At 50.2% G+C, this 25,070-nt stretch overlaps 1 protein-coding gene across 3 annotated transcripts in view; it reads right to left on the reverse strand.

Moving 5' to 3' along the window:
- The window catches only part of LOC141273494 (glutathione S-transferase kappa 1-like), a 130,754-nt gene that overhangs the window by 64,145 nt on the left and 41,539 nt on the right, over nucleotides 1-25,070 (reverse strand). The window contains exon 3 of one of the 3 annotated variants that reach the window (XM_073685395.1): nucleotides 21,909-24,400. The exons of 1 other annotated variant lie outside the window; for it this stretch is intronic. In XM_073685395.1, coding sequence (XP_073541496.1) covers nucleotides 22,129-24,393 — 2,265 coding nt within the window. In that variant the 5' untranslated portion in view covers nucleotides 24,394-24,400 and the 3' untranslated portion in view covers nucleotides 21,909-22,128. Of the gene's footprint in view, nucleotides 1-21,908; nucleotides 24,401-25,070 lie in introns of those variants that run through there. One more of the 3 variants, XM_073685396.1, reaches the window with a different exon arrangement.

Genomic DNA, 25,070 nt, shown 5'->3' on the forward strand with positions numbered 1-25,070 from the left:
TAGCGAGTGTTTTAGCGCAGGGTAGCTTAATGAATGGAACCAAATGACACATCTTGCTAAAACGGTCCACGACCACCCAGATGACAGTGAAACCCTCGGACACAGGAAGGTCAGTAATAAAATCCATTGCCAGATGCGTCCAAGACGCACTAGGAACCTCCAGAGGGCAAATCAACCCCGCAGCAGGGGTATGTGAAGCCTTTGACCTAGCTCACACCGTACATTGACGCTCCCACTTGATGACTTCCTTCTGCCATCCAGGCCACCAAAAACTGCGACTGATAAGTCTCTTAGTCTCAGAAATTCCTGGATGACCTGCCAACCGAGACTCATGATACTCCACAAACAAATCTCTCCTAAAGGTTCTAGGCACAAACAACCTCCCATGAGGAGTGTTAGATGGGGCATCCTCTTGGGCTTTCAGAATCCCATCTTCCAAAACGGAGTCCAATGCCGCCACCACAACTCCTTCCTGCAAAATGCTCTCCTCCTCCTCGATACCAACCATGGGAGAAAAGCTGCGAGATAAAGCATCGGCTTTAGCATTCTTAATACCAGGGATATAGGTAACAGAAAAATTAAACCGAGAAAAAAAAAGTGCCCACCTAGCTTGACAGGCAATGAAGCATTTGGCAGCATCCAGATAGATTAAATTCTTATGATCTGTGAAAACCTGAATAGGAAATTTAGCACCTTCCAAGAAATGATGCCAATGTTGAAACGCGAGTTTAATAGCCAGCAATTCCCGATTACCAACATCGTAATTAAGTTCGCTTTCTGAAAATTTTTTCTAAAAAAAAGCACAGGGATGTACTCCATCCTTGTTCTCCTGAGACAAAACTGCACTGACCCCCACCGAAGAAGCATCAACCTCGACCAAAAAAGGCTTGGTCTCATCAGGCTGCATAAGGATAGGGGCAGAACTGAACCTCTCCTTGAGATACACAAAAGCTTCAATGGCCTCAGTAGTCCACTGGACCGTACTCGCACCTTTCCTGGTGAGATTGGTCAGCGGCTTAACAATTATAGAAAAATTCTTAATGAATTTCCTGTAATAATTGGCGAAACCCAAAAATCTCTGTATCGATTTCAAACAAATAGGCCTAGGCCATTCCTGCACAGCCTGAACCTTCACCGGGTCCATCTCAAAGCCCTCGCTGGAGATAATGTAGCTCAAAAAACGAATGCTCTGCACAGCGAACTCACATTTCTCCAGCTTAGCAAAAAGTGAATTATCACTCAATAACTGCAACACCTCACGTACGCTCTGCCAATGGGACTCCAGATCTGGTGAGTAAATCAGAAAGTCATCCAAATACACAACCACATTCTTACCAATCAAAGGTCTCAGGATGTCATTAATAAGGTTCTGAAAAAACGCGGGTGCATTGGTAAGACCAAAAGGCATCACCAGATTCTCAAAATGACCTACCGGAGTGTTAAAAGCAGTTTTCCATTCATCACCCTCCTTTATTCGTAACAAATTGTATGCCCCCCGGAGATCAATTTTAGAGAACCACTTGGCCCCCACTAACTGGTTAAACAAGTCAGGAATTAACGGCAATGGGTAGGAATTGCGTACGGTAATCTTATTAATTTCACGAAAGTCCAGACATGGCCGTAAACCGCCGTCCTTTTTTTTAACAAAGAAAAATCCAACGGCCACAGGCGACTTAGAAGGTTTAATGTGACCAGCAGCCAAGCTCGTCTGTATGTATTCCTCCAAGGCCTTTCTTTCAGGGATAGTCAGATTAAATAAGCGACTCTTGGGAAGAGTAGCTCCAGGAACAAACTCAATGGTGCAATCATAGTCCCTATGAGGAGGTAGAACTTGCGACTCCTCCTCTGAAAAAACCTTCCAAAAATCCTGAATAGGTACAGGTAATTCCCCTTTTTCCACAGCCGCAATGCGACCATTACAACATTTATCATAGCACTTCGGACTCACAGACTTAATCTCATTAGTAGACGAGTCCAGTAAAGGATTGTGCAGCTTTAACCAAGGCAAACCTAAAACGACTGGAGAGGGTAAATTATTTAATACCACCATGTAACGGGTCTGGGAGGTGGAACCTCTGAGCTACTATACAAAGGGGCAGTCCTTGTAAGGAAGCGGGTGGCTCCCAGGGAAGGCGGGCAGGTAGTCACGGCAAGTGACAGGAACAGTCTCTGGGTAGAAGGGCAGGAGGTAACGGCAAGTGACGGGAACAGTCTCTTGACAGGCGGGTGGTCACGGCAAGTGACAGCAGGGTAAGAGTCTCTAGACAGGCAGGTGGTCACGGCAAGTGACAGCAAGGTAAGAGTCTCTAGACAGGCAGGTGGTCACGGCAAGTGACGGCAGAGCCTCCAGGTAGGCTAGCAGGTGGGTAGCAGGTGAGCGTTCCCAGGTGAGCGGGTAAGAGTCTCTTGGCTGGCTGGCAGGTGGTCTCAGGCAGGTATCAGGCAGGTATCAGGCAGGTGCTTCCTGATCCGCCGGCGGACTGGTCCATAGACAGACTGGAGGATGCAGGTAGACAGACTGTCGGACTGTAGGAATGCAAGCAGGTAGACAGAGCTGGAAAGCAGACTGGCAACGGGACCTTAGGGCTGAAGCAGAGGTGAAATGCCTTGCAACAACTTTGTTCGGGCACCTCCATTTTGGAGGAGGTGCCTTATATATGGGAGCTCCACCGGCAATTGGCTGGGGACTCCTTAGGATGGCGCGTGTGGCCCCTTTAAGAGAGAGGAAGCGCGGGCGCGCGCGCCCTAGCACAGTGCCCGGGAAGCGGCGAGCGCTGCCAGCAGCGCGGGAAGAGGACGCCGAGGACGGAGCAGGGAGGTGAGAGGAACGGCGTCTCTGCCTAGCAGGAGGCAGGGACGCCGACGTTACCGTACCCCCCCCCCCCTTTAGGCCCCCCCTTTTTAAGGCAGGAGAGAAATTTATCAAGGATGAGCGGGGCATGGATGTTCTCCCGGGGCTCCCACTTTCTCTCCTCAGGACCAAACCCCTTCCAATCCACTAGAAAAAAGGTCTTTCCTCTTACCCTTTTGGTGGCCAGAATGCTCTCTACCTCAAACTCGTCTTCAGCGGAAACCGGAGCAGGAGGCGTACCTGTAGACTTGGAAAAAGAGTTAAGTACCACAGGTTTGAGGAGAGATACATGGAAGGAGTAAGGGATCCGCAAGTTGGCTGGGAGTCTCAATTTATAGGCCACCGGGTTGATTTGTTTGATAACTTCCAGTGGGCCGATGAACCGAGGCCCTAACTTGTAGGAAGGAATATTGAGCCGGACATAGTTGGACGAGAGCCAGACTTTATCTCCAGGACGGAATTGGGGCGGATCCAGACGTCTTTTGTCAGCCTGTTTCTTCATCCACTCGGAGGACTGAAGAAGTGCGGATCTGGTACTCTCCCAAATGGAGGAGAATTCGCTAGCAAGAGATTCCGCGGCCGGATTATCCACCGAGGCGGAGACGGGAAACGGGATCCGAGGATGTTGACCGTAGACAATAAAAAACGGGGATTTGGAGGAAGACTCGCTCTCATGATTATTATAGGAAAATTCGTCCCACGGTAAAAGATCCACCCAGTCGGAATGGGGGGCATTAACAAAGTGCCGGAGGTAACTGGTTAAAATTTGGTTGATCCGCTCTACTTGACCATTGGACTGTGGGTGATAAGCAGAGGAGAAGTCCAAGGTGACCCCCAGCAGTTTACACATGGCTCTCCAGAAGCGAGAGGTGAACTGAACTCCTCGGTCGGATACGATGTGGAGAGGGAGACCATGAAGACGGCAAATATGATGGATAAAGTCTTTAGCCAATTCAGATGCAGACGGAAGGCCCGGCAGGGGAATGAAGTGAGCCATCTTAGAGAAGCGGTCAGCGATCACCCAAATGACCGTACAACCAGCAGAGACAGGGAGATCCGTTATAAAGTCCATGGCTATATGCTGCCACGGGGCAGCAGGTATGGGAAGAGCAGAAGGCGGCCGGCTGGCAGATGTCTAGGAACCTGGTTGCTGGCGCAGGACGCACAGGCTGAGACAAAGTCTATTACGTCCTTGTGCAGGTTAGGCCACCAGTAATGCCGGGTAATAAGCAGGAGGGTCTTTTTCTGGCCAGCATGGCCAGCTAGCTTAGACGAATGTCCCCAGTGTAGGACTTTCTCGCGATCAAGTACTGTTACGAACGTCTTACCGGGTGGAAGACGATTTAGATCCACGGGAGCCACCAGCATTACCTTGGCGGGGTCGATGATGTGCTTTGGCTCCTCCTCTAGATCGGAGAACAAAAAGGATTGGGACAAGGCATCAGCTTTGATATTTTTGTCTGCCGGGCGAAAATGAAGAATGAAATCAAAGCGGGCGAAGAACAAGGACCACCGGGCTTGGCACGGGTTAAGTGTTTGGGCACTCTGGAGATAAGCCAAGTTGTTGTGATCCGTGTAGATTATTACCGGGTGAAGAGCCCCCTCGAGCAGGTAACGCCACTCCTCCAGTGCCAACTTAATGGCTAACAATTCTTGGTCTCCTATAGAATAATTGCGCTCAGATGAGGAGAAGAGTTTGGAGAAGAAGCCGCAGGTTACCATTCTTCCGGATGACGACTTTTGGGTGAGCACCGCTCCGGCTCCGGAGGAGGAAGAGTCTACTTCTAAGAAGAATTGTTTGCTGCTGTCCGGAGGGTGCAGTACAGGAGCAGAGGAGAAAACTTGTTTCAAAGACAGGAAGGCCTCCTCTGCCTCGGGCGCCCATTCTTTGGGATTAGCACCCTTACCGGTGAGCGCAGAGATAGTGGCAGTCCGGGAAGAGAAGTGTGGAATGAAGAGGCGGTAGTAGTTGGCGAAGCCCAGGAACCGCTGGATAGCCTTCAACCCCTCCGGTCGGGGCCACTTCTGGATGGCAGAAAGTTTCTCAGGATCCATTCGTAGACCGGTCTGAGAGATGATGTAGCCCAGAAATGGAAGCGAGGTCTGCTCAAAGAGGCACTTCTCAAATTTTGCGTAGAGGTGGTTTTGCCTGAGCCTGAGCAGGACCTGACGAACGTCCCTCCGGTGTGTGGGGAGATCCAGAGAGAAGACCAAGATGTCGTCCAGGTATACAACCACGCAGGAGTAGAGAAGGTCACAGAAGATATCATTGACCAACTCTTGAAAGACGGCGGGAGCATTACAGAGACCGAAGGGCATTACGAGGTATTCATAGTGGCCGTCCCGGGTGTTGAATGCCGTCTTCCATTCATCCCCCTGACGGATACGAACCAGGTTATAGGCCCCACGGAGATCCAGCTGGGTGAAGATTCTAGCACCCCTCAGACGGTCAAATAATTCAGGAATGAGCGGAAGGGGGTATTTATTCTTCACCGTGATCTGGTTAAGGCCTCTATAGTCTATGCAGGGATGAAGTGAGCCGTCCTTCTTTTTAACGAAGAAGAAGCCTGCTCCCGCCGGGAAGGTAGGTTTCCCGATAAATCCCCGGGCCAGGTTCTCCTCGATATATTCAGACATGGACTGGGTCTCAGCAGCGGAAAAAGGGTAGATACGCCCTCGGGGCGGAGTAGCGCCAGGTACCAAGTCGATAGGGCAATCGTATGGTCTATGAGGAGGTAATGTCTCTGCTTCCTTTTTATTAAAGACATCAGCATAAGACCAATAGGGTACCGGCAGGCCGGGTAGATAGGCTGGGGGAGGAGAAGGACAGGCAGGACGAACGGGAACTAAACAAGTCTTATGGCAGTCCTGTCCCCAACGAAGGACTTCTCCGGTCTGCCAATCAAGCACGGGTGCATGTCTCTGGAACCAAGGTAGGCCAAGCAAAAGGGCATGAGAGAGTCCAGGTAGAACATGAAAGAAGATGCTCTCAAAGTGCAGCATTCCCACCTGCAGAGTTATGGGTTCGGTGATAAGTTGGATGGGATGCGGTAAGAGACCCCCGTCCACGGAGGCGACAGATAAGGGTTCGGCCAGAGGTTTGGTGGGAACGCGGTATTTCTCTACCAGGGACTGAGAAATAAGATTTCCGGCAGCTCCAGAATCAAGTTGAGCTAGTTCAAAGTAACGGTTCTCCCCGCAGATGATAGAGACCGACAGCATCAGAGATGGAGAGGGTTTATTCTTGTCTAGGACGACCTCTCTGAGCGATCCTAGACACAGGCGTTTCCCGACCTCTCCGGGCAGGAACGGATCCGATGCTCCTTACTGCCACAGTAGAAGCAGCTCCCCTCGGCACGGCGTGACTCTTGACGGGTTTTGACCATCTTGGTCTGGTCGACCTGCATAGGCTCGGGTGAGTGCGCCTGGGGAGTAACAGAGGAAGTGACGGGATTCTGGAAGGTAGGAGCAAGGCGAGGAAACCTCCTCTCACGGGTGACCTCTTTGGTACGCTCCTGGAACCGGATGTCAATCCGGGTGGCAAGTGTTATTAAATCTTCCAGAGTGGTAGGAATGTCCCGACTGGCAAGTTCATCCTTAATCCGGCCAGATAGACCTTCCCAGAAGACGGACACCAGGGCGTCGTTATCCCAGGCAAGCTCAGAAGCAAGGGTACGGAACCGTATGGCATATTGGCCCACGGTGAGACTCCCTTGACGGAGGCGTAGCAGAGATGAGGCAGATGAGGTCTTTCGTCCTGGTTCGTCGAAGACTTTCCGGAAGACCGTGAGAAAAGCTGGCAGGTTGGACACCAGGGGGTCTCCTCTCTCCCATAGAGGAGTTAGCCAAGCCAGCGCCTCCCCAGTGAGATAGGACATGATGAAGGCCACTTTGGCTCGGTCGGTGGAAAACTGGTGTGCCAAAAGTTCGAAGTGCAGGGTGCACTGGTTAATGAAGCCCCATGCCTGACCGGGATCTCCACCAAAACAAGGCGGGCGGAAAGGCGGGGACCGGGAAGGGATGCCATGGTATTGATGGGCAGAAGAGCTGCCGGGGTAGTAGTTGTGCGAGTGGAAGCAGCTCCCGATTAGGCAGTCAGTGTGTCCAGGTGGGAGTGAACACTATGCAGGTGGCCCAAGATGGAGTCCTGTTGGGACTTCTGACGGGAAAGTTCATGACATAGGTCCGAGAGCGAGGGAGCTTGGGTGCCACCGGGTTCCATGGCCCGAGAAAACTGTAACGGGTCTGGGAGGTGGAACCTCTGAGCTACTAAACAAAGGGGCAGTCCTTGTAAGGAAGCGGGTGGCTCCCAGGGAAGGCGGGCAGTTAGTCACGGCAAGTGACAGGAACAGTCTCTGGGTAGAAGGGCAGGAGGTCACGGCAAGTGACGGGAACAGTCTCTTGACAGGCGGGTGGTCACGGCAAGTGACAGCAGGGTAAGAGTCTCTAGACAGGCAGGTGGTCACGGCAAGTGACAGCAAGGTAAGAGTCTCTAGACAGGTAGGTGGTCACGGCAAGTGACGGCAGAGCCTCCAGGTAGGCTAGCAGGCGGGTAGCAGGTGAGCGTTCCCAGGTGAGCGGGTAAGAGTCTCTCGGCTGGCTGGCAGGTGGTCTCAGGCAGGTATCAGGCAGGTATCAGGCAGGTATCAGGCAGGTGCTTCCTGATCCCCCGGCGGACTGGTCCATAGACAGACTGGAGGATGCAGGTAGACAGACTGTCGGACCGCAGGAATGCAAGCAGGTAGACAGAGCTGGAAAGCAGACTGGCAACAGGACCTGAGGGCTGAAGCAGAGGTGAAAGGCTTTGCAACAACTTTGCTCGGGCACCTCCATTTTGGAGGAGGTGCCTTATATATGGGAACTCCACCGGCAATTGGCCGGGGACTCCTTAGGACGGCGCGCACGGCCCCTTTAAGAGAGAGGGAGCGCGCGCCCTAAGCACAGTGCCCGGGAAGCGGGCGCCAAGGACGGAGCAGGGAGGTGAGAGGAACGGCGTCTCTGCCTAGCAGGAGGCTACACACCATATCCAAATTTTCTTGGTGAATGCCATTGATAGTGAGGGGAAATGCAGCAACCTTGTGAGTAATACATTTCAAAGGAGTGTTATCAATTGCAATCACAGAAATAGGTGATGACAAAGGTTTGGATTCCAATTTAAGTTTTTCCAAAAAACCCTTATCAATCACATTAAGTGTTGAACCACAATCCACAAATACCTGAAATTCAATCAAATCTTCCTGCAATGAGGTACTCTCTGAAAGAAATACTCCCTTAGAGCTCAAACAAGCAATACGGGCGTAACTGACCTTTTTTTTTCTTTACTTAAAAGAAGCTCACAGTTCTTAATCAAATGGTCAGTTTTACCACAATAAAAACACAATCCCTTGGAAAACCAGCGGTCTCTTTCCTGAGAGGGGAGTGACAACGCCCCAACCTCCATCGGTTCTCCGCCGTCGGAGCAGACCCTCTGAGGACTAGTAGCTGCCATTGCAGGAAATTTTTCATCATTAACCCTGGCACGCAGTCTCCTGTCCACACGTATAGCTAATTGCATGGCTTCCTGCAAGGTCTCAGATACAGGAAATGCAATCAGCAGATCCTTAACCCTTTCACTTAGACCAGCAAGAAAAAAACATTTTAAGGCCGAATCATTCCATTTCACTTCTGAGGACCACCTTCTGAAGTGTGTACAATAATTTTTCAACATCACCTGACCCCTGACTCAAACGCCTCAGTTCTGTCTCAGCAGATGAGACTCGATCAGGATCGTCATACAATAGCCCCATAGCAGAAAAAAAATCCTGACCTAAAACACGGATCATTAGGTTGGAGAGAAAAGGCCCACCCCTGTGGTTCCTTGCGCAAAAGTGACATGATAAACCCAATGCGCTGTGATTCATTCCCAGGAGACCTTGGTCTCAAACGAAAATATAATAAACAAGCATTTTTAAAGGAAAAAAATTCTTGCTGTTTACCATAAAAAATATCAGGGAGTCCTACCTTGGGTTCGACAAAATGCGCTCCAGAACAGCTACTCACATGTTGCCGGAGCTCAGACACCTCCAGAGACAATCCCTGCAGGCGTTGAGCCAAATCTTGAACAGAAACCATACTGATCCCCAGATTTCTTTCCTTAAGGTTTTTGTTTGGGCTGGACTTACTGCTATGATCTGCAACATAAGCTAGGGAAAGATGGGGAGAGCTGTCCCTACAGTAAGACTAAGCTGAGTCCCTACGTTGTAGTGGGCAACCTGTTCCTTGTGAACAGACCCGCCTTCGTCCTGGGCTAGTCTGAACGGAGACCTATAGAGAAAGGGAGGGGTCCCTAAAAGAACTAAGGACTGGGACAAAAATGGGACACCTCCTAACAGAAGTTGTTGCAGAGCAAAAGATAAACTGACAAAAGTACTAGAGGTCCCAGAGGACCAAGCAAACTAGAGATAGATAGGCACAAAAGCACCTGGCTAGAGAGACAGTCAAAACAACACTGAAGTCCAGCAAAGCCAGAAGGGCGGTGCTGGAATATATAGGAAGATGGTCACGTGACCGCAAAACACAAGATAGAAACAAAAACAAACAGAAGGGTTCTAATAGCTGCTGCATGACGCACAAATAAAAAAATTTGCTAAAAAGCAAGCGATCAAGAACTGGTCAGTGCTCAGTGGTAGAAAGGGGGGTGGATAGGGGATAAAAAAGGGGGAAGGGTGGAGGGGGATTGGGGAGGATGAGGAGAGATCAGGCAAGGATCAAAGATCATGAAATCTTCTTACATCTGTTCTTCTTTCTTCAGCAGCAGGCAACAGGAATAGCGATTGTCATGTCACAGGCTCATGTGGCACCACAAGGCCCAGAACAGTGCACAGAGACAAGTGCCATATTAAAGATGAGACGTAACCATACATCCCTGGTTGATAAGTACCAGGCCACAGGGACATATGGATATGTCTCCTGTCAGAAAGGGGTTAAAGGTTACCAGAGTTCACAGCAACGGGTCTCCTGGCAGCTGTGGGGCCCGAAAACGTTATGGGAACCTTTGAGGGAGACTTTAAGGTTAAATCTCTGTAACGTGATCAAGAATCCACCTTGTTGCTCTAGTTTCGTCCAAATTTTCATATTTAGACAGGAAGGATGGGTCTCCCATACTGTTTGCCTATGCAGTAAATGCAACGGCTGCCAAAAATTTGGAGGAACTCCAATGCCCCTTGCAAGAGACGTAGATATGGTGATATGGTAGATATGGTGGTGATATGGTGGTGGAGGATGAGGATGAGAAGAAGGAGGAGGACAAGAGCATATAGACAAAATCAGGAAGCGTATACCCATGTCTGGGTGAGAAGACAGAGGTGCATGGGAATGGAGTTAGACCTCCCAAAAAAAGACACTGTATTTGAGTTTATGTTACGCTGCTATCATTTTGTGGTGTTGAGAAGTCTGGCCCAATCCAGCCCTTGCTCATTTTTATAAAAGTCAGCCTGTCAGCATTTTCAGTTGACGGATGCGCCTATCGGTTATAATTCCATCAGCGGCACTAAAAACCCGCTCTGACAAAACGCTAGTGGCAGGGCAGACCAGGACCTCCAAGGTGTAGAGAGCCAATTCATGCCACGTGTCCAGCGTGTCTGACATCCATGTCCACTCCTGAGATTTTATGTGTGGAGTCTGACCTGAATATCGACGGCCGTGTTGATGCTGGTAGTCAACAACTGCCCTTTTCTGGTCACAAATCCTTCCCAATATCTGCAATGTAGAGTTCCAATGCGTGGGGACATCGCACACCAGTAGGTGAGCTGGAAGCTGCAAACGCTGTTGAAGCGCAGCAAGCGCGGCGGAAGTTGTAGCTGACTATCTAAAATGGACACACGCGGCGTACTTTGACAAGCAGATCCAGCAGATCTGGGTAGGCTTTTAAAAACCGCTGAACCACAAGGTTAAGCACATGGGCCAGGCATGGTATGTGTGTGATCTTGCCTCGCCTCAGAGCCTCCCCCAGGTTCCGGCCATTGTCACACACAACTATGCATGGCTGCAGGGTCGGTGGTGTCAGCCACAGATCTGCCTGCTATTTCACAGCTGTCCACAACTCTTCAGCGCTGTGCGGTTTGTCACCTAAACATATTAGCTTTAGCACAGCCTGTTGCCGCTTGGCCGAGGCAGTGCTGCTGTGCTTCCAGCTTGTAACTGATGTGGTCATTTCGGAGATGGAGGCTGAAGAGGAGGAGGTGCAGAAGCTGTAGAATGTGGGAGCAACCCTGATTGACCCAGGGCCCGCAATCCTCGGCGTCGGGAGGACGTGTTCCGTCCCAAGGTCAGACTGAGTCCTGGCTTCCACTATATTAACCCAGTGTGCCATCAGCGACATGTACCGTTCCTGTCCAAAAGCACTTGTCCATGTGGTTAGATGGACTTTCCCAGTAACTGCGTTGTTGAGGGCATGGCTAATGTTGTGGGACACGTGCTTGTGTAATGCAGTGATGGCACACCGGAAGAAATAGTGGCAGCTGGGGACTGAGTACCAAGGGACAGCTGCCGCCATCAGGTTGCGGAAAGCTTCCGTCTCCACGAGTCTAAAAGGCAACATTTCGAGCTCAAGCATTCGCGAAATGTATAAATTTAGTAGTGTGGCCTGTGGGGCTTTCACTGCATATTTGCGCTTGCGTTCCAAGGACATTGGTAGGGACAACTGAACGCTGCGCTGGGACAAGGACATGGACATGCTTGCTGATGGTGCTAGTTGAAAGTGTGCAACGACAGGTGCAGGTCGAGAGGCATCTTCGCATGCGCCATAGACAGGGGATTTGCGTGCATGCTCAACAGTGGAAGAAGCAGTGGTGTCACCCGCAGACACTGTTTCTGGATCCTGGGGTTCGGCCCACTTAGTCTGGTGCTTTGCGGCCATGTGCCTGATCAGGCTGCTAGTTTTGCTGCCCCTGCTGATTCTGGCCTGGCATGTGGTGCAATTGGCCTTTTTGGAGCTATCTGCAGACTCTTTAAAAAACAGCCAGACTTGGGAAGACCTAACAGTTGTACTGGCAGCTTCCGTTGTGTTGGCATTACGGGAAACGCTTTCCCACCTTGTGTTTGCAGCAACCACACTGCTTCTTCCTGCCTGTTGTGGTGCTACGCCTCCCTCCCCCTGTGCGCTGCTGTCCTCGCTCTGCATGTCCCCCTGCCAGGTTGGGTCAGTTACTATATCATCCACCACCTCATCTTCCACTTCCGCACCCTGGTCCTCCTCCTGACTTTCTGGCAATTGTGTCTCATCATCATCCACCTCTTGCAACAGTAATTGCACATTCCCACCGTTAGTATGACCGTGGCTGCTCAAATATTTGGGCATCAATACATGCGTTCTCCTCTTGACTAGCTTGAAGCTGGCCGCGAGAGATGCCCGAATCTACAAATGGAAAAGTGAACAGCTCTTCTGTGCATCCAAATGTGGAATCAGTTGTCTCCGGGCATTCGACATGGTGGGAGGAAGTAGAATTAGGGTGAGGAATATGTGGTCCAGACTACTGAGACTTGACCGTGTGGAAGACAGGGTGGTGGTGGTGGCAAAGTGACTGGAAGCCTTATCTATCTGCTATCCAACCAACAATCATTTGACATTGCTCTGTGCTCAATAGTGGTGTACTGTGGTCCCCTAGTAATAGGGACAGGAAGGATGAGCGACAAGATGTGGGTGTTTGTTGTGGTACAATTTCAGCTTGCCCACGGCCTCGGCCTCTGCATGCACCATCACCATCACGTCCACTTCTCCGTCCCTTGCCACGCATCTTGAACATTTTAAATGGAGGACAATATTTTCCACGTTCAGTACAAATGGCTGGATTTGATACGCAGTTATAAGTGATACATCTGACCACAGTTTTAAATAGCCGGCCTGTAGGTTACTAGTCTTCACAGTGGCCTCATGTGAATATTTTCACTGACACACTGCAACAAAATGGAAATAGAGGCCAGAAATGGCTGAATTTGGAACACAGTTATATGTGATACTTCTGAAGGAGAACCACGGTTTTAAATTGAAGGACTGTAGTTTACTAATACTATTCTTCACAGTGACCTTGTGTGGATAGCTTCACTGACACACTGCAACAAAAATGAAATGGGGGCCAGAAATGGCTAAATTTGTAACGCAGGTATTATTATTATTTATCATTATAGCGCCATTTATTCCATGGCGCTTTACATGTGAAAAAGGGGTATACATAGCAAAAACAATTACAATAATCTTGAACAAAATGTGACGGCGACTGGTACATGAGGAGCGAGGACCCTGCCCGCGAGGGCTCACAATCTACAAGGGATGGGTGAGGATACAGTAGGTGAGGGTAGGGCTGGTCGTGGAGCGGTATGGTGGACCGATGGTTGTTGCAGGTTGTAGGCTTGTAGGAAGAGGTGGGTCTTCGGTTTCCTTTTGAGGGTTTCCACGGTCGGCGAGAGTCTGATATGTTGAGGTAGAGAGTTCCAGAGTAGGGAGGATGCACGGGAGAAATCTTGTATGCGATTGTGGGATGAGGGGATAAGAGGGGAGTAGAGAAGGAGATCTTGTGAGGATCGGAGGTTGCGTGCGGTTATGTACCAGAAGACGAGGTCAGAGATATATGGAGGAGACAGGCTGTGAATGGCTTTGTATGCCATGGTTAGGGTTTTGAACTTGAGTCTCTGGGCAATGGGGAGCCAGTGAAGAGATTGACAGAGAGGAGAGGCCGGGGAATAGCGGCGGGACAGGTGGATTAGTCGGGCAGCAGAGTTTATAATAGATTGGAGGGGTGCAAGAGTGTTGGAAGGGAGGCCACAGATCAGGAGGTTGCAGTAGTCGAGGCGGGAGATGATGAGGGCGTGCACTAGTGTTTTTTGCAGATTCATGGTTTAGGAATGTGCGGATCCGGGAGATATTTTTAAGTTGGAGTCGGCAGGAAATGGAAAGGTCTTGGATATGTGGTTTGAAGGAGAGTTCAGAGTCCCGGGTTACCCCAAGGCAGCGAGCTTGAGGGACTCGGGAGAGTGGACAGCCATTGATGTTGATAGATAGGTCAGTTGGGGGGGTTGAATGAGATGGCGGAAAGATGATGAATTCTGTTTTGTCCATGTTAAGTTTTCGAAATATAGCAGAGAAGAAGGATGAAATAGTGGAGATATTGTGGGATTTTGGTTAGTAGGGAGGAGATATCGGGTCAAGAGAGAGGTAGATCTATGTGTCGTCGGCATAGAGGTGACAATGAAAGCCATAAGACTCTATGAGCTGTCCCAGGCCTAAGGTATAGATGGAGAAGAGTAGGGGTCCTAGAACTGAACCTTGGGGGACACCGACAGATAGGGGATGAGATGAGGAGATGGTGTGTGAGTGGGAAACACTGAATGTCAGGTCTTTTAGGTATGAGGAGATCCAGGATAGGGTCAAGTCTGTGATGCCGAGAGATGAAAGAGTCTGGAGTAAGAGGGAATAGTCCACTGTGTCGAAGGCAGATGACAGGTCCAGGAGGAGGACAGAGTAGTGTTGCTTGGATTTGGCGGTTAGTAGGTAGTTGGTGACTTTAGTCAGTGCACTTTCAGTAGAATGGTGCAGTCGGAAACCAGATTGTAGGCAGTCGAAGAGGGAGCAGGAGGAGAGGTGAGAGGACAGTTCAGAATGGACGTGTTGTTCCAGTAGTTTTGAGGCATAGGGGAGAAGTGATATGGGAGCGATAGCTAGTCTGAGAGGATGGGTCAAAGGAAGGCTTTTTGAGGATGGGTGTGATCGAGGCATGTTTAATGCATGAGGGGAAGACACCAGTTGTTAGTGACAGGTTTAAAAGGTGGGCTAGGGTTGGGATGAAGATAGTGGTAAGGTTTGGGATGAGGTGGGATGGGATTGGGTTCAAGTTCACAGGTGGTGAGATGTGATTTTGAGAGTAAAGAGGAAAGTTGATCTTCCGTAATGGTGGAGAAGGTGGTTATGGAGGAGGAGGATTGAGTAGGTTGGGACTTTAGGCAAAAGCTTTTTCTGATGGTGTCAATCTTCTGCTTGAAGAATGAGGCAAAGTCTTTGGCTGAAATAAGAGGAGAGGGAGGAGGCACTGGGGGACGGAAGAGAGAATTGAAAGTGTTGAATAGCTGTTTAGGGTTGTGAGACAGGGAGGATATGAGAGATGAGAAGTATGTGTGTTTTGCTGCAGTGAGTGTGGACTTGAAGGTAGTGAGGGACTATTTGAATGCGATGAAGTGCTCATTGGAGTGGGACCTTTTCCATCTATGCTCAGCAACTCTGGAGGCCCAGTTCTTTAGTTAGGCTGGTGTGCCAGGGCCAGTTATATGTGATATGTCTGACAGAGAACAACGGTTTTAAATAGCGGGCCTGTAGGTTACTAATAATTTTCTTCACAGCAACCTCGTGTGAATAGCTTCACTGACACACTGCAACAAATGGAAATAGAGGCCAGAAATGGCTGAATTTGGAGCGCAGTTATATGTAATACATCTGACGGAGAACCACAGTTTTAAATTGCAGGCCTGTAGTTTACTTATAATATTCTTCACAGCAACCTTATGTGAATAGCTTCAATGACACACTGCAACAAAATGAAAATGGTGGCCAGAAATGGCTGAATTTGGAACGCAGTTATATGTGATACGTCTGACAGTGAACCACGGTTTTAAATAGCGGGCATGCAGGTTACTAATAATATTCTTCACAGCGACCTTTTTATTGCTGTAATATGGAAAAGATCTAGCTGTTTTCTGCTTGTCGTAAACCGTGATGCTCGGGCGAGAACCGAGTAATGGCCAACACGTTTACGTAAAGATGTTACATTGTGAAGTCTGTCTGCATATAAAACTACTGTCTACACCAGACCTGGGCAAAGTGCAGCCCGCAGACCACATCCGGCCCCCTGTCTGTCCCAGTCTGTCCCACGGACCGAGACAGCCAAAGGGCTGAAACAGTGGTCTCACTATGCCCTCCCCCACCAGCCGTCCATCTACCACCGCCATAGAGGCTATAAGGTGGAGGGCTCATATTACAAAGGAGGCTATGTGGTGCTCATACTGTATATAGGAGGCTGTGTGGGGGCTCATACTGTATATAAGAGGCTATGTGGGCCTCAAGTTGTATATATGGAGGCTATGTGGGGACTCATACTGTATATTGGAGGCAGAAAAAAGGTTGAAATCCGGGTCACCTAGTTGAAATGCAGTTCATGGACATTATTCTAGGGTAGTGCAAGGATGGAAGCTGTGTCAGCAACGGGTAAAGATGCAAATGTTCGGTGTATCCAACATCACACACACACACAGGTCATGATTAAAATCAAAGTCCTTTATGATTTCATGTTAAAAATTAGATATTAAAAACATTTTTGAAAAATATCTTCAAAAAATATTCGAGATGAACCTTACGTGTTTCGAACAATTCAGTTCTTATGCATTCATATTAGTGATGAGCGAGCATACTCGCAAGTACTCGGTACTCGCCCGAGCATCTCAGTACTCGAGATGCTCGGAGCTCGCCAAAGTTTTTGGCACCGGTTTGCTGTTCAAAATATTTACCTACAGGCCAGGTATTTAAAACTGTGGTTTCTCCGTCACACGAATCACATTCACATATAATTGAGCTGAAAATACTGCCATTTTTGGCCTCCATTCAAATTTTTTTCAGTGTGTCAGCAAAGTTTTTGGCACCAGTTTGCTGTTCAAAATAGTTACCTACAGGCCAGGTATTTAAAACTGTGGTTTCTCCATCACACGGATTACATATTACTTCACTCCAAATTCAGCCATTTGTAGTGAGCGTGGAAGATATTGTCCTCCATTTAAAGTGGGCAAGGCGCGTGGCAAGGGACGGGGAACTGTACGTGATGGTGATGGTGCATGCAGAGGCCGAGGCCGTGGGCAAGCTGAAATTGTGCCACAACAAACACCCACATCTTCTCGCCCGACCTTCCTGTCCCAATTCCTAGAGGACCGTAGCACACCACTATTGAACCCAGAGCAGTGTCAAAAGGTTGTTGGTTGGATAGCGGATAATGCTTTCAGTCACTTAGCCACCACCACCCTGTCTTCCGCACGGTCAAGTCTCAGTAGCCGTGAGTCTGGACCGCATATTCCTCACCCTGATCCTCCTTCCTCCCACCATGCCGAGTGCCCGGAGACAACTGATCCCACACTTGGACACTCTGAAGAGTTGTTCACTTTTCCATTTATAGATTCGGGCCTCTCGCCTGGTCCACTTGAAGCAGGGCAAGAGGAGATCGCATGTAGCGATGCCCAAATATTTGAGCAGCCACGGTCACACGAAGGCGACGGTGGGAAAGTGTCACAAGAGGTGGACGATGATGAGACACAATAGCCAGGAAGTCAGGAGGAGGACCAGGGTGCGGAAGTTGCAGACGAGGTGGTCGATGATATAGTAACTGACCCAACCTGGCAGGAGGACATGCAGAGCGAGGACAGCAGCACACAGGGGGAGGGAGGCAGAGCACTCCAACAGGCAGGAAGAAGCAGTGTGGTGGCCGCAGACAAAAGGCAGGCAACCGTTCCCCGTAACACCAACACAGAGGAAGTTGCCAGTACAACTGTTAGGTCTTCCCGAGTTTGGTTGTTTTTTAAAGACTCTGCCGATAACCCCAAAAAGGCCATTTGCACCACCTGTCAGGCCAGCATCAGCAGCGGTGGCAAAACGACCAGCCTGACCACCACCAGCATGATCAGGCACACGGCAGCAAAGCACCCAACTTTGTGGGCCGAATCCCAGGGTTCAGGAACAGTGTCTGCGGGTGGCACCATTGCTTCTTCCGTTGTTGTGCACGCAAGCCAATCCCCTGTCCATGGTGCATGCGAAGATGCCTCCTGCCCTGCACCTGTTGTTGCACACTCTCAAGTAGCAGCATCAGGAAGCACGTCCACGTCCTTGTCCCAGCGCAGCGTTCAGTTGTCCATACCCCAGTCCTTGGAACGCAAGTGCAAATACGCAGCCAACGCCCCACAGGCCACACTACTAAATTCCCACATTTCATGACTGCTTGCGCCCGAAATGTTGCCTTTTAGGCTCCTGGAGACAAGCATTCTGCAACCTAATGGCGGCGGCTGTCCCTCGGTATTCGGTCCCCAGCCGCCACTATTTCTCCCGGTGTGCCGTCCCCGCATTACACAAGCACGTGTCCCAAAACATTAGCCATGCCCTCAACGCAATTACCAGGAAAGTCCACCTAACCACGGACACGTGGACAAGTGCTTGTGGGCGGGATCGGTACATCTCGCTGACAGCACACTGGGTTAACATAGTGGAAGCCAGGACCCAGTCGGACCTTGGGACGGAACACGCCAAGGATTGAGGGCCCTAGGTCAATCAGGGTTGCCCCCACCGTCTACAGCTCCTGCACCTCATCCTCCTCAGCCTCCTCCTCCTCTTCAGCCTCCATCTCCGAAATGACCACATCAGACACAAGCTGGAAGCACTGCAGCACTGCCTCGGCCAAGCGGCAACAGGCTGTGCTGAAGCTAATATGCTTAGGTGACAAACCGCAAATGCTGAAGAGTTGTGGATAGCTCTGAAAGAGCAGTTAGATCTGTGGCTCACACCGCTAAACCTACAGCCAGAAATAGTCGTGTGTCACAATGGCCAGAATCTGGTGGTGGCTCTGAGGCGAGGCGAACTCACATAAGTACCATGCCTGGCCCATGTGCTTAACCTTGTGGTTCAGCGGTTTCTCAAATCCTACCCAGAGCTGCCAGATCTGCTTGTTAAAGTACGCCGCCTTTGTGCCGATTTTAGAAAGTCACCTACAGCTTCCGCCACCCTTGCCGTGTTTCAGCAGCGTTTGCAGCTACCGGCTCACAGACTGGTGTGTGATGTCCCCACGCATTGGAACTATACACTGCAGATGTTGGGAAGGATTTGTGAGCAGAAGAGGGCAGTTGTTGAGTACCAGCATCAAGAAGGCAATCGGTATTCAGTTCAGACTCCACACATAAGACCTCAGGAGTGGACATGGATGTTAGACATATGAACCATCCTCCAAAACTTTGAGGACTCCACCAAGATGGTGAGCGGCGATGACGGAGGAAGAACAGGAGCTAGTTTCATGCGCTATAGACGGTACTACCTGCACAGCTGTCATACCGTCTGTTCAGCGTGGATGGCCAGAGGACAGAGAGGAGGAGGAGAGCATGGTCAGTCATCCTCTTGGTGAGGACACGGAAGTCTTGCCTGTTAGCAGTCTGGCACGCATGGCTGTGTTTATGTTACGCTGCCTTTCCTATGACCCTTGCGCTCTCATGATGTATATTGGAGCCTGTGAGGGGCTCACACTGTATATTGGAGGCTGTGGGGGCTCTCACTGTATATTGGAGGCTATGTGGGGCTCACGCTTTATATTGTAGACTGTGGGAGGCTCAGACTAAATATTGGAGGCTATGTGGGGCTCACACTGTATATTAGAGGCTGTGTAGGGCTCATGCTGTATAGTTGAGGTTTTGTGGGGCTCACATTGTATATTTGAGTCTGTGGGGGCTCATACTGAATATTGGAGGCTATGTGGGCTCACCAGGGCTGTTGCTAGGGTCAGATAATATCAGGGACCCAGGCCCCTGGGCATATGTTTTGCAGACCACCACCCCACACCAAGTAAAAAATGTAACACCGCAGATAGCTTAGTGATAATTATCTGAGTACAGATAATGTCCATCACACTGACATCATACACACACTGGGCACAACCATCATACGGACACCATACACAGATCGGGCACAACCATCACACGGACATCATACACACACCGGACACAACCATCATACAGACATCATACACACACCAGGCACAACCATCACACGGAACTTATACACATGTGGCATGCCATCACATGGACATCATACACACACCGGGTACAACCTTCACAAGGACATTATACACACACCGGTTACACCATCGCATGAACATCATACACACACCAGGTACACAATCGCACGAACATCATACACACAGTGGGTACACCATCACACGGGCATTATACACACTGGGCACATCACACGGACATCATACACACTGGGCATGCCATCACACGGACAGCATATCCACACCGGGTACAACCATCACACGGACATCATACACACACTGGGTACACCATCACACGGACATCATACACACACCGGGTACAACCATCACACGAACATCATACACACACCGGGCAAACCATCACACGGACATCATACACACACTGGGTACAACAATCACACGGATATCATACACACTGGGCATGCTATCACATGGACATAGTACACACTGGCAACACCATCACACGGACATCATACACATACCGGGTACAAACATCACATGGACATCATACACACACCGGGTACACCATCACACGGACATCATACACACTGAGCACACCATCACTCAGACATCATACACACCGGGCACACTATCACACGGACATCATGTAAACACAGGGTACAAAATGACATGGACATCATACACACACCGGGCACAAAAATCACACGGACATCATGCACACACAATCACACGAACATCATACACACACCGGGAACACCATCACACAGACATCATGCACATACTGGGTACAACCATCACACGGACATCATACACACAGTGGGTACAACCATCACACGGACATCATACACACAGTAGGTACACCATCACAAGGACATCATACACACACCGGGGTACACCATCACACGGACATTATACATACAGTGGGTACACCATCACATGGACATCATACACACAGTGGGTACACCATCACAAGGACATCATACACAAACCACGCACACCATCACACGGACATCATACAGACACCAGGCACAACCATCACACAGATATGATACACACACTGGGCACACCATCACACGGACATCAAACATACACTAGGCACGCCATCACATGGACATCATACACACCAGGTACACATCACACGGACATCATACACACACAAGTTGCACCATCACACGGACATCATATACACAACAGTTACGCCATCACACAGACATGATATCTGCATAAACTCACACATAATATATACATCACAGACACGGGATCTGCACACATACACATTATACATGTGCTTGTACATTATTCATACACATGACATATATACTCACTTCTCCATCCTATATCCATTGGAGGCCTGATGTTGGCAATCAGCAGGCAGAGAATGGGCTGTACACAAGAGCCCTGTCAGCCCTGCAGTGTCCCTGCTAAATCCCTTCCCCTCCCCTCTTGCCCCGACTGCTGAGCTGCTGGTGACATTACAGGAGGGTGGGACCTCCTATGTAAGAATAGCAGCCACAGATGGAGAGGCTGCACGTCTCCCCTCTCCTCAGACTTGTCCCCGTCCTGTCCCCTCACTTCCTCATGATGCTGTGAGGTCCCTCTGCACATGAATGGAGAATTCCTCTGCTGCAACTGCTGTGGTGGAGTAACAGGGAGTGGGAGGAGGACTGACAAGGTGTCACCCATCAGCACCGCGGAGGCCGGAGCCAGGGAAACACTGCAGTCATGATAGGGGTTCAGGCTGTAGGTGCCTAACGACGCCCCTGATGGTGGGCACTGTGACAAAAGAAAATTATGCCATGGGAATATTGCACTTTATTTTGGGGATCAGGGAAAGGCTATATTGTATATGGGCTGGTGGAATCGATGTGGCAGGGCGGTTTTTTAGTCTCAGTCCAATCCTGGATTAGACCCTTGTGGAGAATAAAATCCATAATTAATTCTGCACAATTCGTGTGGAGAAAACATTTTCAGCTACAATGAGATGCAATTTGTTGAAATCTCATCTATTTAGCCGACATCACGTTGGGCTATGGATTTTTCTCATCCAAATAACACACAACGTGTGAACGTACCGTACCACCAGAATTATAGTGCAGTGAAAATACCGTGTGTAGGTAACACTTTTTTGAAGAAGAAAGTCAAGGACATGTTTTAAGTTCTGCTATTATGGAAAGACTCTGTACAAAGCACATGTCACACGCGGTGTCACAAACAGTTTTCCAGCAGTTATAACAGCATTTCTTTTTCATGAACACACAATTGTGCGAACATTTTCCATCTGCAGCACAAAGCAAAGTACAATATTGCAGAAGTCATAAAGAAGACAATAAAGTACAAATATATAGACGATTTATTAATTAAGGCAGACACGGTGAGAACTATAGATATTTAACCCATTATGGTCCAATATCATAACATCCAGGAGCTTTGGCAATCGATGACTTCACATTATATGTATAGAAACCAGGAATACACTAATAGTAACTCTTCCTTTACTACTTCATTTCAGGATGAACTTGTCACAGGCTGGATTTCTGTGGCACTGGTCACAGGCTGGATTTCTGTGGCACTGGTCACGGCCTGGATTTCTGTGGCACTGGTCACAGCCTGGATTTCTGTGACACTGGTCACGGCCTGGATTTCTGTGGCATTGGTCACGGCCTGGATTTCTGTGGCACTGGTCACGGCCTGGATTTCTGTGGCACTGGTCACGGCCTGGATTTCTGTGGCACTGGTCACAGGCTGGATTTCTGTGGCACTGGTCACAGGCTGGATTTCTGTGGCACTGATCACAGGCTGGATTTCTGTGGCACTGGTCACAGGCTGGATTTCGGTGGCACTGGTCACAGGCTGGATTTCGGTGGCACTGGTCACAGGCTGGATTTCGGTGGCACTGGTCACAGGCTGGATTTCGGTGGCACTGGTCACAGGCTGGGTTTCTGTGGCACTGGTCACAGGCTGGGTTTCTGTGGCACTGGTCACAGGCTGGGTTTCTGTGGCACTGGTCACAGGCTGGATTTCTGTGCCACTGGTCACGGCCTGGATTTCTGTGCCACTGGTCACGGCCTGGATTTCTGTGGCACTGGTCACGGCCTGGATTTCTGTGGCACTGGTCACGGCCTGGATTTCTGTGGCACTGGTCACAGCCTGGATTTCTGTGGCACTGGTCACAGCCTGGATTTCTGTGGCACTGGTCACGGCCTGGATTTCTGTGGCACTGGTCACGGCCTGGATTTCTGTGGCACTGGTCACAGCCTGGATTTCTGTGGCACTGGTCACGGCCTGGATTTCTGTGGCACTGGTCACGGCCTGGATTTCTGTGGCACTGGTCACGGCCTGGATTTCTGTGGCACTGGTCACAGCCTGGATTTCTGTGGCACTGGTCACAGCCTGGATTTCTGTGGCACTGGTCACGGCCTGGATTTCTGTGGCACTGGTCACGGCCTGGATTTCTGTGGCACTGGTCACAGGCTGGATTTCTGTGGCACTGGTCACAACCTGGATTTCTGTGGCACTGATCACAGGCTGGATTTCTGTGGCACTGGTCACAGGCTGGATTTCGGTGGCACTGGTCACAGGCTGGATTTCGGTGGCACTGGTCACAGGCTGGATTTCGGTGGCACTGGTCACAGGCTGGATTTCGGTGGCACTGGTCACAGGCTGGGTTTCTGTGGCACTGGTCACAGGCTGGGTTTCTGTGGCACTGGTCACAGGCTGGGTTTCTGTGGCACTGGTCACAGGCTGGATTTCTGTGCCACTGGTCACGGCCTGGATTTCTGTGCCACTGGTCACGGCCTGGATTTCTGTGCCACTGGTCACGGCCTGGATTTCTGTGGCACTGGTCACGGCCTGGATTTCTGTGGCACTGGTCACAGCCTGGATTTCTGTGGCACTGGTCACAGCCTGGATTTCTGTGGCACTGGTCACGGCCTGGATTTCTGTGGCACTGGTCACGGCCTGGATTTCTGTGGCACTGGTCACAGCCTGGATTTCTGTGGCACTGGTCACGGCCTGGATTTCTGTGGCACTGGTCACGGCCTGGATTTCTGTGGCACTGGTCACGGCCTGGATTTCTGTGGCACTGGTCACAGCCTGGATTTCTGTGGCACTGGTCACAGCCTGGATTTCTGTGGCACTGGTCACGGCCTGGATTTCTGTGGCACTGGTCACGGCCTGGATTTCTGTGGCACTGGTCACAGGCTGGATTTCTGTGGCACTGGTCACAGGCTGGATTTCTGTGGCACTGGTCACAGCCTGGATTTCTGTGGCACTGGTCACGGCCTGGATTTCTGTGGCACTGGTCACAGCCTGGATTTCTGTGGCACTGGTCACGGCCTGGATTTCTGTGGCACTGGTCACGGCCAGGATTTCTGTGGCACTGGTCACAGGCTGGATTTCTGTGGCACTGGTCACAGGCTGGATTTCTGTTGCACTAGTCACGGCCTGGATTTCTGTGGCACTGGTCATGGCCTGGATTTCTGTGGCACTGGTCACAGCCTGGATTCCTGTGGCACTTGTCACAGTCTGGATTTCTGTGGCACTGGTCACGGCCTGGATTTCTGTGGCACTGGTCACTGCCTGGATTTCTGTGGCACTGGTCACGGCCTGGATTCCTGTGGCACTGGTCACGGCCTGGATTTCTGTGGCACTGGTCATGGCCTGGATTTCTGTGGCACTGGTCACAGCCTGGATTCCTGTGGCACTGGTCACAGCCTGGATTTCTGTGGCACTGGTCACAGCCTGGATTTCTGTGGCACAGGTCCCAGCCATTTTTCACCTGCAAGAAAGCATAGAGAAGACATGAAGAGCGTGCTTCAGGATTAACACTTTATTATTGGGGTTACATGTCAGGTCGAAGTGTCATCACTGGAACCTCAAAAACAAAACCCTAAGGCCCAGATTCATCAAGACTGGTGATTTTCTCATGGGGGGCATAGTATAGTCAGACGTTCCTGATTTATGAAGACATGCATGTGTGGCGCCCCTGAGGGTTCAGTCGCCACAGGGGTACTGCACCTTAGATAGAGGTGTGGTATCTCCTCTTCCAGGTAGGGATGGAGCATCACACAGGACCCCACTTCACACTCAACACTACACCACTCCAGTCCTGTAGGAGGCCTAAATGCACCAGGGTGCTGCCCCGGGCCGGGATAGTGGAGATGGGGGGAACCAAAGAGAGGGGGAACCAAGTAGTGGGTGAGGGTGGAGGAAGCACTTAACAGAGCACTAATAGAATCATATATAATAGGTGGCCATCTTAAGTTCAAGGTCCTTTGATTGCGGGTCTTCTGTCAGGGTCCAGCAAGAATCTGTAGCTGGCTGAAGATTCATGGTCCTCGCTCTCTGGCCTTGAGACGAGGAGCGGGTCAGAGTTAACAAGTGTCTCTGCCCGGTCAAGGTCCTGACCTAAGAAGGCCTTGGAGGGGAGCAGAGGAGATAGGCTCCAC

Source organism: Phyllobates terribilis, unplaced genomic scaffold, assembly GCF_046119375.1.
Source record: "Phyllobates terribilis strain yellow unplaced genomic scaffold, ASM4611937v1 Scaffold_5__5_contigs__length_657084704, whole genome shotgun sequence".
In the NCBI taxonomy this organism is placed as follows: domain Eukaryota; kingdom Metazoa; phylum Chordata; class Amphibia; order Anura; family Dendrobatidae; genus Phyllobates; species Phyllobates terribilis.